The 12,707-nt window shown below is 35.5% G+C and overlaps 1 protein-coding gene across 4 annotated transcripts in view; it reads right to left on the reverse strand.

Moving 5' to 3' along the window:
* The window catches only part of LOC111873472 (ankyrin repeat domain-containing protein 13D), a 31,892-nt gene extending 19,268 nt beyond the window's left edge, over positions 1-12,624 (reverse strand). For 2 of the 4 annotated variants that reach the window (XM_023868219.2, XM_023868218.2), the window contains exons 1-5: positions 12,378-12,624; positions 6,445-6,580; positions 5,892-6,016; positions 4,315-4,360; positions 3,066-3,209 (exon numbers count right to left, since the gene is read on the reverse strand). In XM_023868219.2, the coding sequence (XP_023723987.1) occupies positions 3,066-3,209; positions 4,315-4,360; positions 5,892-6,016; positions 6,445-6,580; positions 12,378-12,476 (550 nt within the window). In that variant the 5' untranslated portion in view covers positions 12,477-12,624. The other 2 variants (XM_023868220.2, XM_023868221.2) reach the window with 2 other exon arrangements.
* Between the last annotated feature and the right edge of the window lie 83 nt (positions 12,625-12,707).

A 12,707-nucleotide genomic window follows, 5' to 3' on the forward strand; every position in this document is an offset into this window, starting at 1 on the left:
GGAAACGGTAGCTCATCATTCTCTTGCTATGTATAAACACAATACAATGATCAGTTGATCAGTTCTCAGTAACAATCAGGTACACAACTACCAGAAGGAAAACAGCCATGTCCATGTGGCCAAAAAATCTTATGGCTCCTTATGAGTGCAATATTCTTCTCAAGTGCTGTAAGCAGTAATGGTTCATCAGAAAAATGGAATGGTCATGATAAGCAGACTGATAAGTTGATTTATTGGAGGGCAGAATGAACTAGATGGCACTCAGGTTCTTTGTATGAGTAGCTGGGACTGTAAACACTGATGTATTACAATTACTTCTGACAAAATTACCCTTAATTTATTCTTTTCATGAACTCTTTGTGACGATATGTATAATAATTCCAACAAACCAATACTGCCACCAAAGACAGTTTTGGGACAGGGTACTTGGTGACAGCTACTACCAACTTCTCACAAACAGCACTGAACTTGTGAGTACTATAGACTAACTCCAGCTCTGGAGAGTGTCGGTTCAGAACCAAAAAAGATACTGATCCTACAGTGGCTTCCCTTCATCCTTACAACCAACATACATAAGATAATCATACATTACACATGCACACACAAATTTTAAAATATGTTTAAAATAAAAATGATACGCCTTACTTGCGATATACAATCTGTACATGAGAATGTGTTTAAAAATTTCAAAAAAAAAAAAAAAAAATTAAGTTGATATTTATTTGGTGCTTAATTAATTAACTAATATGAATGAAGTATGCATACAGATAGTGCCTTCATACTATGACATGACGTTTTTAATCAGAAGCTTCAGAATCTTGGAATTACACATGTTGCAGAGGCATCCACTGCTACATAACATCTTGTTGAAACATATATGTGCAGCAGCAGACACATCCAAAACAGTTGGGAACTGCTGGAGGCGACATTTTCTAGTTGGTCCACAAGAAGCCAGCACTGAAGTTAGTGATGATAGAACACATCAGGGAGATTTTCAGTGGGTGTTTATACCATCCAAATGCAACATTTTCATTCTTGCACCCTATCCTACACACTCTCTTACATGTTTCGGTCTCATATGGCCATCCTCAGGCACAGTTACTCCTACTAAAACTGTTGCACTGTCATTTCAATTTAGTCGTGTGAGGAACACTTTGTTACTTTTAATAAAGATCCTCTAAAAGCCATAAAATGCTGGTACTTTCTCAGAGCCAGCGGTATGCATTGCTTCACAATCACTACTCACACAGCCAGAATAACTCAACAAGAAGTGACGCCAACATGTCACCAAAAAACACATCATACACAGTCACCAATGCACGCTATTGGTAATCAGCAAGTACCAGCATTTTATGGATATTAGAGGAAGCAACAGCGTGATCCACGTGCAACTAAACTGAAGTGACAGTATAACGGTTTTAGCAAAAGTAACTATGCCTGAAGATGGCCGTGTGAGGATGGATCATGTTTTAGAAGAGTGTATGTAGAACAGAAGGCAAGAATAAAAATGTTGCATTTAGATTGTGAAAACACTTTTCCACTGAGAATTAGCAGTAATGCAACTAGATGCTGGAGTACAATATTACATGAGGGAGAGCCCATTATAAGATGGCCCACAACACAGCAACATGTATGTGATGACAGGGCCAGTAAAGAACAAAGCAAGAGTAATACAACAGATTGTGAACCACTGTCAATATTTGTAAATTGTGTAATCATTTGTAGAGAAGAAAAATCAGTGTCCAATAAAACATATCACCAACCATAACCTATCACTGTTCCCTGTCATGTCACAGTATGAAGAACAGATTGTAATGGACTGATATGGATAAAAATTAAATTCACCTAGCTCATTTCTTATATATTTTGTCCAGACACATCAAGTTACTTGGCATGAAAAATACCGATGGACAGACAATACCTCTCCAACATGTCCTCAATTCATATGATATGTGTGAAAGGACAGGAAATAATGCAAATTATACAAAAACTAACAGAATGTTGTGTAAGATTTGAGGCTTTCACGGCGGTGACTATGATGAAAGCAGTCTTCTGGGATTTGGCACCGCGTATATGTGGTGTTAACCGACGTTTCGGAGGAACGTATCGCCTCCATCTTCAGGGTAGAAGAAAAAATATAAGAATTCTGCAAGTGGAGAGACCGTGAGAACCGGTAAAAGCAGAATGTTGTGGTTATCAAACACAAGCTTCACTTTCCAAAAAGTCATACTCGAGTAATATCTTAAGAGAGACAATGATCACTTCAATTATCTTCCTCTGATTTCATTTTCCACAATGATCATTCCATTTCAGATTATATAATGAGAAAGCATTGTCAGTAAACCAAGATACAAACTAACTATGCAACATCTGCAAGTAATATCACCTCAAGGTATTACACATCAAGATATACTATAAAGGTAAAAAAGTAAAGTTATCCCTGTAACAGGCCATGAAGGCCCATAGGGTTGTGAGACGTTGAGGGTCCCACATTATCTAGACAATTGGCTCAAAGATGGCGGTAAGGTAGTCAGCCTTTCACGCCGGCCGCGCATTACTCCACAGGAAAATTATTTTATTTAATTCCTGGTATTCATTTCTGTTAGAGGCTGAGTGCCATAGTGCGGCCAGAAGAATTAGGTCAATTGAAAAAAATCCAATGACCTCATCGGTATTTGAATCCGTGACCTTCCAACTTGTAGCATAGTGCCTTAACCACTACGCTACCACGTGCCCCATACTATGAAGGTGTATATTTATTTCTTTGTTTATAACATGAACTACAAAGTAAATATACAGCAAAATTTACAATTCAGTGAAGTCTAAAGTGATGTTAATGCTGAAGTTAACAGTGACAAAGGGACCATTTTCTATTTGTTAAGGAAATATATTTATATAATATATACCATAGTTTGGTACAATTATATCTATGATGACATAATCCATTTACATGCACTGAGAGATAATACAAAATCACAATATACTTGTAGATAATATTACTGTCACATAGACTTTTAGTAAAAAAAAAAAGTATTATTGTCATTAATTTTATTTGGTGTACTTACACTGTCCTTTAAATACATAACTCCTGTTTCCACGTTGCCAGTTTGTTTGATCAAAACCCAGTAGAGTAGTGTCAATTCGAACATTAGATCCCTGCTTGTATACTTTGTATGTGTCACTTGGGCACATTCGGGACACCAAGGGAACTGAAAATATCATAGTGGAAGGACAATGTGAGGCACATATTCAACAGTTGAAATCTTGTAATGAAACTCTCTTCTAAAAAAAAAAAACATTATAAGGCAAGGTACTGGGAAGAACTTACGACACCTATCTTCCCTCAAACGCTTCAACTGTGCTGACAAAACAAACAGGAACCATAAACAACTGCAGAGTATTTTCAGATTTTTATATTCACCAAATTATACGATATACATTAGGTGACACTGCAGCCCTGCCTAAGAAATTAATCCACCAAGGTGACATTATCATTGACAGGAAAAACACAAAAGTCAGAGAACTTGCAGTGACATGATGTTCATACCAAGTCAATGACAATCTGTCACTAATACGAAAATTATTAGGGTAGAGATACACACATTACATGCACTGTACTGGCTAAATATAACAAATGAATACATCAAAGTACTAGTGACTGAGCTTAGCTCTTCCTAATGTAGCTAAGAGAGCAGGAGTTACCATCCCCTCATCTAAGGGTGGAAACAGATCTCAGTTTCTGTGGCGAAGTGTCTTTAAGAATACTGGACGATGGACAAAGTCCAAAAACCTAGAAATCTCTACTCTTACACACTACTGTCAGAATCCTCCAAAATCTACTGTAAGGGCAGTTAAATTGGAAAGGATGAGAATGGGACATATGGAATGCATGGCAGGAGTAAGAAATGTCAACACAGGTTCAGTTGGAAAACTTCAAAGGAATAAGCCACTCTGGTAGTGTAGATATTCTGTGGGAGGAAAACATTAACACAGAGAAATAGATCTTGATGGTAGAGTCTGGAATAAACTTTCTCAAGATTGGGTTCAATAGTAGGCAGTCATGAACATGGTAATGAACTTTTGTATTTGGCAATGAAGTTTCTAAAACAGCTGAATAATTATTAGTCACCCAAAGAACTTCTTAACATCAGACACAGTTTCCACAACATTGTTTTCTAGAATTCTAGATAACAGGCAAAGTCCAGAAAACTAGTAACCTATGCGTTAGAGTTACTAAACAAAGAGTAAAAATCTTATTTTCATTTTTCTGTTATTTCATATCTTTTAGGTTGAATACTAAACAAAACAACTTACCCCAACTTGTGAATTCCCACTTCATCTCCACATAAAAATCAGGAGCCTAGAAAGTTAAAAAACACATATTAAAATGTAACACACATTACCAGTAGACACTAGTACAGTACACATGGAAAGTGATACTTAGATGCAGACTCCATTATGGAAACCATATTCTGCACATTGTGGCTCCAGTTGGAAGCATGTCAAGGGCGAACATCTAGCTCCATAGACAATCCAACAAAAAAGCCAGTAATGCAGTGGCTTGTCTTTGTTCTTATTATTCTTGTGGAATGTTTATTGTGTGGTTCACCTTCATTATATTTTGCTTCACAAGTTGAGCACAGTTGGTTTTCTAATGTGTAATTAATTTATCCTATATCTATATAAATAAAAATGTAAATAGTCTTAAAGCTGTACATTATGCATATTATCATTCACTGATGAAATACGCAATATTGGGGAAATACATCAGACAGTCATAAGGTCTTTGTTATACAAAAGAAAATAATACGAATAATGATTGGAGTGGGCCCAACTCATACATGCAGATTTATTTAAAAAGCTTGATATATTACCAATCCCATGTGTATATTTGCTCTCACTGATGATATTTGTTGTTAATAATTTGGATAAGTTTCAAACCAATAACTCTGTATATGAGATTGGTACCAGAAGGAATGACCACCTTCATATACCTTCAACACATTTATCATCCTATCAGAGAGGGATGTATTAGTCAGGCGGCAAGCTATTCAATACTCTGATGTCAAATATCACACTTTTAAAAAATGATAATAAAGCAATTTAGGTTTTTTTTATGAAATTATTTGCAAAGTAACACATTTCACATTTCACTCCATTGATGAATTTGTTGTGCATCTAAGTGGCTCAAAAGTTAAGAGTTAATACCGTATTTACGCATGTATAGGCCACGTGCGTGTATAGGCCACAGCACAATTTTCAGACAGAAATTATAGAAAAAATAATTTTCTTGGAATATTATTTCAGGAGTAGAAATTATTCCGAAATTTGGCAACGTTAATTTTTTTAAATGAAGTGTGATTTCGAATATAAGCCGCACCCCAGTTTTCCTCTTGAATTTTTGGCAAAAAATGTGCGGGCTATACATGCGTAAATACGGTAAATGGTCTGTGTGCGTGAATTATACATTGTTGAGACTTGATTGTTGTAAGTGTAGTAGTATGTATGTTGTCGTTTTTTGTTATGAATTTTAATATTTTATAACGTAACTGTTCGGATGATATGGCTTGCCAGTGTGTGTGGAATGGCAATGTGTGAATCTGACAGTGGTTTTTCCACGACCTATATGTGTTGTCCTGACAACCTGAGCTATTCTGTCTGAGGCTTAATTTTGTATTTTATTGACCAAAGGGCGAATGATGTGTAGTCATCATGAATTTGTAATGTGTAACATGTTTTATATCCAGCCATATGGGGAGATGATTGGATCCACGAAATGAAAAATAAATGTAAATGTAAATGTGCATTATTATCACAAGGCCAAGCAGTCATGACATTTGTTTACAGGTAAGATATGAACTGTTTACACAAGGTTTTATGGTTATGAGTACCTCTTTAAGTTTCTGCAACAACTCTGGAATACCACCAACTCTGCTTGAATATCTTTGGAAGTCCCTTCTCTCAAGAACTAGCTGCAGCAATTCTGGGTCACCTGTGGCAACAGCTTCCTGGACCACTGGAAAAAAGTGAAACACAACAGCATACTTTCAATATGATGAACATAAGTGAACTATCTAATCAGCTTTCCAGTAGTAGAATGCAGAGGTTAAAATCACCCACAATGACACAGAACATGATCTTCAGCCTGTCTGATCCACCTTCCATCCTCCTAACCTGTTTACTTCAAATTTACTAAAATGTCATCCTTATTATTATAATAATAGTACAATACATAATAGCGTTCTTTTTTTTTCTTGTGGATAAGAATTGAATCAAATTATCCAAATTTTCAGTTATTTGAACCACCTTTGTTACTAATTAATTCAGATAATCAGAGCTCTACTGTACCAATCAATGTTCATCTCCACAAAAATAAAAAATTCTATGGAACCAACATATTAAAAGTTGTACTAAACTACCTCAGCCAACAATGAAATAAAATACCTGTCCACCCCTCTCTGTTTTCTGTATTAACATTGGTTGCATGTTGCAGAAGAGTTCGAGCTGATTCTAAATGGCCCAGAGTGACTGCCAGCATGAGAGGTGTACGGCCCCGGGCATCATGTTTCTCCTTGTCATACTGAAAGGAATTCTAACATTAATTACGGACTTCCCATTATCAGTAACTTATCAGCTGGTTTGCACATTTTATCTATTTTCCCAATTTTGTAAGTAAAGGTAGGTTCATGGCATTATTATGTCAATATATGTGTGCGTGTCTCTTTACACCTAAAGTACAGATTTTCATGAAATCAGCTAAGAACAACATGTCACTTGAGGTAATCACACTTCATATTCTGTAACTGTCTACCAAAGACAATACCATCAAAGATGGTTATGTGAACTTCTGAGATTGAAGCAATAGGCCTACAGCAAAATATAATGTAAGGCCCTGAAATGTTCTTCAGTGATGTTTTTAGAAAATATGAAACATCTCATAATGTTGTATTTTAGCGTCCTGTTGCACTGATTTTCATCCATGATATGTATACAGTTGCCGTCTTGTAGTGCACTCAATTTCACCTGTTACTTCATGACATGTTTATAACAGAAGAAGAATATCAACATAAAATAATGACATTTATACAAGAAAATAATTTTACACTAATTAACAAAAACCCAACACAACAATACCAGAATATAATTAAACAAACAATAAAACTATGCACAAATACAATACAAATAGAACAAAATGGAAATACACAAACATGAACCCTACAGCCCCAAGTATACACGTGACAATAAAACTACATAAACATAACACACCCATCAGACCCATAATCAATTGGAGACATGCTCCAGCATACCAAATAGCAATACTAATATCTAGGAAACTAAAAGAATACTTACAATTACCAAATGTATACATAACTCCAAACAACTAATGAATGATTTAAACACCATCATAATAGATGAAAACATAAGATTATGTTCTTTTGATATAGAAAACATGTATACAAATATACCCAAAAAAGATATAATGAAAATAAGTAAGAATATAATACAACACAGTCATAACATAAACACAAATATACAAAGTGAAATTATGTGCATATTGAACACTATACAAAAATAGGCTAAGAACAGAACACACACCACAAAACACGGTTTACACAGAATACAAGAAAAATGACCCCCATAGTGAAAGAACCACACACAACTTTTAATTATGACACATAAGATGTATAATCTTAACAAGTTTTAGTGTGTGTAAATTTATTACAGTTGACAAATATGCACTTTTTAAATAATTTTATAAAGGCAAGCAATGAAATAGATTAGCATAATTAGGGCACCTGATGATGGCACTATGGTGCCAAAACATGTCGTGAAGTAACAGGTGAACTTGTGTGCACTACAAGACGGCAACTGTATACATATCATGGATGAAACATCTCTTTAGGTCAGTTTTTTGCATGTGATATAACAAAATTGTAACTACAAAAAAACTGTACCTACCTTTCCATTTGATGGCAATATCCATTACAGAATGTGAAATTTTCTACTGAGATATATCCTTAACACACTTAAAATTTTTGATTGATCCTTTTAATATGTTACATTTAAGAAAGATACTAACTGCATTAATCTTTGAGGCTCTGTTTGATAACAGTGAGGTAGTGGAAATCTATAACACCTTAAATTATACCCAGAAAGAGCTCTAAGTTATTACTATAAACTTTCTGCTGGTCTCTGTATAGTTGAACACATTTAATGAAAAATATGGAACACAAGTTCTTGAGTGATTAACAAGTTATCTAACACCACTCTTCCAACATAGGTTATACAGAGATGAATGAGATAAAAATTATCCATAGTGATTACCAGGGCCCAGATTTTGATGACCTGAAAATATTTAAAAAATAACTGAAAGAATCCAGAAAATGACCTAAAATATGACCCAAAAATGTAATATGCAAGGCTCAGATTTTGATGACCTGAAAATATTAAAAAAATGACCTATAAAATGACTGAAAATATCCAGAAAAATGACCTAAAGGAGAAAAGAAAGAACACTTCGCTTCCATGTTATTCACATTTCAGAAAACATATGAAGAAAAATTCCCTAAAATGGCCAAAAAGACAAGAAATACCCTTAAAAGTCCAAAAATTTACCACAAAATTACCCCCAAAATGAAAAAATGACCTTAAACCTAAAAATGTCAAAAAATGACAAAAAATTACCTATACGATGGGGTACCCAAAAGAAACCGAACTAATTTTTTTGTGGGCAGAGCTTTTGTAGTACCGCATTTTGCCACTATGAACGCATAGAGCTAACATTCCTGAGTCGATAAGCCGACTACCGTTGCTTCAGAAGGTAAGGACTAGTTTCGGCAGAGTTTATAGCGACAACTGTTTTGTGTGATCGTCGTTTTTGCAATGGCTGATTTTCGTGAACAGCGTGCGGCAGTGAAATTCTGCTTTTTGCTCAGGAAAAGTGGAACAGAAACTCTTGAAATGTTAAAAACGGCGTACAAGAACGATGCTATGGAGAAAACTCAAGTGTTTGAGTGGTCTTCCCGTTTCAAAAATGGTGAAATGTCAATTGATGACAAACCTCGTTCTGGTCATCCTTCCACGGCCCGAACACATGAAAATGTTGAAAAAATTCGTGAAATCGTCAAGGAAGATCGACGACGGACCATTGAAGAAATTGTGGAGCTGTCGGGAGTGACTTGGAGCTCAGCGGCCAGATTTGTGGCAGTCAGGTGACTTGTTTTTCCATCATGACAATGCCCCTGCTCACACAGCCCTGTCTGTACGACAATTCTTGACCAAAAATGGTATGACCCCTGTTCCTCACCCTCCATAGTCACCTGACCTTGCCCCATGCGACTTTTTTTTGTTTCCTCAAATGAAGAGAGACATGAAAGGAAAAAACAACAGAGGCGCTGTCAAGCATCTCAAAATATGAATTTAGACAATGTTTTGAAAAATGGAATAAAAGACTAGACAAGTGTATTAGTGTAAGTGGAGAGTACTTTGAAGGGGATTGAAGGTTTGTGCTTAAAATTTGAATAAATAAGTTTAAAAAAAAATAAGTTCGGTTTCTTTTGGGTACCCCCTNAAATTTACATTTCTGTAACCAGCAGCTCATATCCGAGATTTATATGTTTAAGAACATCGCATGACATGTCATCAAAATCCGGGCCCTGGTGATTACAAAAGCATTTGGAAGGCGTGTCATATCCTACTTCAAGGTATTATCCTGACATTTTCCAGGACAGATGAAAGAGAACTACATGAAAACCTATGTCATGTTATCCAGCAATCCAACTGAGACTGACACCAGGTACCTGCCAAATAAAAGTCTAGAGCATTATAACAATACACCAACCTGGTCAGTCACATGTTCTTCTCAGAACTTCTTGGTTCACATTATTTTGTGAAAGATAAGAAGAGTGATTACTGTGTCAAACTGCACAGGACACAGTTGTCTCAAAATTAATGTTTCTTCTTTCTCACACACACAGAAATAATGCACTGTGATCATAAGAAAACTGACTGATCTCAGGTTTTCAACTCAGAAGTAAAAAGTACGTATGCCAGGATTAAAACTGTCATTTCTGATATGTCTTTGTCCATTTTTAAGAAAAATGAAGAGTTCTATCTTCTGGAGTATAATGCCATGTAATCTGTTGAAAGTCAACCAACATTTCCGAGGAATACATCACCCTCCATCTCATCGGGTTGAACAGCATGCCAAGAAAGTTTTGCTTGATGACTGTCTCACACTGATATCCTGCCCAGCCTACTCCTCAACCCCTAACATGGAACTGACATGCTCCTCCAAAACATCAGCCAACTCTCAACAGACCACATCATGCTATGTCCCAAAAACAGAACTCCTCACTGACACCTCTGCCTGAACCTCAAATCCTACATAAATTTTGATTTTCGTTTCATGCATCCTGTTGTATTATAATATACAACTTCTTTATTACAACCGTCACAACACAACTAATATCAAGATCAGTGCCTAGTTTTGGTTCTGCTACATGTTTTGGCTAATAATAGCCATCATCAGGCAAATACATGGTTAACATATATACACCACTGAACCACAGTACTAGTAAAATTGGATACAATATTATTAATTATATAAAATACTTGATGTAAAAATACAATAAATTAGATTATATAAAACAAAAGTTATGGTATAAAACAAGAATAAAATTCTTCGATTGATGTTTTACATCATCGAATCAGTTCTTGGTTTTTGTAATTTTGTTGCGTTCCCATGGGCAAATTGGAATATTCTATATTTTGTGTATATATAAAAAATGTATTGGAGGAAAAAAAAATCCCGACAAGGAATCAAGTTTTCTATTGTGAACTGAGTGAAGTTACCAGTTACAGAAGTGAAATCTGGTTACTAGAGCATATGGCTGCAAAGGGTGTGTAGATGTAGTTTCAATAACTTCATTGCAATTCTCCAAGTACTTTTCAATACACCCATTTCTTGTGCAAGGGACTTAAGAAACTTACAAGGAAATATTAAATCTGAGTTCCCCTTTTCTTCAACTTCTCTTTGATATTATTTGATGCTAATATTTTGGTATAAAGTCTACTAATATGATACTTGTTCTTAGGCAAGCTCTATTTTCTGGCACATAATGCCATTTAATCAACTGAAAGTCAACCAAAGTTTTGGTGGAACATGTCACCTACATTTTCAGGGCCAATGAATATGCCAAGCAAGGAACCAGTATGAAGAATGTAGTTGTTCTTAATTTATTACAAGATTGTGAAAATATTTCTCTGGGAAACTCATACTCCATGAAATTGTTTCCTTAAACTTGAAACAACTGAGAGTTTTAAAATTGCAAAACTTGTAGTGTGCTTTGCATGTCTGAGAGCAGTAAATACATGAATAAAAAGTTGACACTGTGCAACAGGATGCTACAATACAACATTCAGTACATACTATTTTAAGAAAAGGCTGTGTGAAACCTGAGTGCATTGCTTCATAATTAATGAAAATTCTGGACAGATAACAGGAAAAGGCTAAATTATGTGAACTTTACTACAGGTTTTGTTTACATATATATTTTTTATTCAAGCGTGGGGAAAGGTAAGATCAGACTTCCGTTCTGGGTTCAATTCAGGATACACATGCCTGTTTCTGTTCATATTACTGGCCACTCAAATTCATGATTTACTAACCAGCTTCAGAAGTTATACATTTGTAGGTTATTCAACAATACTGTTAGTAATTTTGACTACAGCACTGGATGACTAGATGACAGTTTATAATGAACTGGAAAGGTTGTGGAAGAAAGTAGTCATTGTCCAATCTGAGATATTACACTAGAATTATCTTGCGGGGGGATTAAGGAAAATTAAGATAAACCTAAGTCAGGTTGGCGTACCGGTCAAGATTCAAACTGGGTATTTCTTGAATACCACTCAGCAACTTCATTTGCGATAAGGTCATACAGTACTGCTGGGTCAATTAAAAAATTCCCTTTTGTTATCAGACGGATCTAAAATCCTGAAATCTGTCTCATTCATCGATCACTGCAAGAAAATGAAGCGATGAACACAAATTCTCACCTCTTTTCATATACCTGGCATATTCCGCCTCTGGTTACTTCCTGAAACTGATGACAACTGAATAAGAAGCGCGACTTCAGATCAGTACTTTAAAAACTCCATTCATTAGTTTTCAAATCGTGTTTATAAATGAATGATGACAACTCTGTGCTTCAAATTAAGCTACACGCAGACGTACCTAGTTCGTTAGGACCGCTCACCTTCCAATGTAGGAGATAAATTTCGATGTAAGAATATTTCATTTTAATCATTCCCGGAGTCATGGTGCTTTACCTACTTTGGGCTCATTTTCAAATAACTTTGACACTTATACTAACCACTTTCTTTGACAACTCCTTATCCAATTCTTTATATTCATTGTTCCACACAAGCCAATGTAAAGGATATTCACTTTTTATAAAGTCAATGGAAGGCATTTCAACACAATATTTTTATAAGAATGGTTCCAATTATAAACTAAACTGACATAAGAATTTCTTTCTTGATCCCATCAACACTAGCCTTAACTAATACCAGTTTCTGCTTTTGCATATTCCAAAGTAGTACAAGGAGATTGTATTTGGAGTTGGGGGTGGGGCAAAGTGGGTTATCGTTGCATTCTTCGGTTTACACCGTTCTTCGTATTTATAATCTCTGTGATCACGTAG

Source organism: Cryptotermes secundus, unplaced genomic scaffold (genome assembly GCF_002891405.2).
Source record: "Cryptotermes secundus unplaced genomic scaffold, Csec_1.0 scaffold333, whole genome shotgun sequence".
In the NCBI taxonomy this organism is placed as follows: Eukaryota; Metazoa; Arthropoda; class Insecta; order Blattodea; family Kalotermitidae; genus Cryptotermes; species Cryptotermes secundus.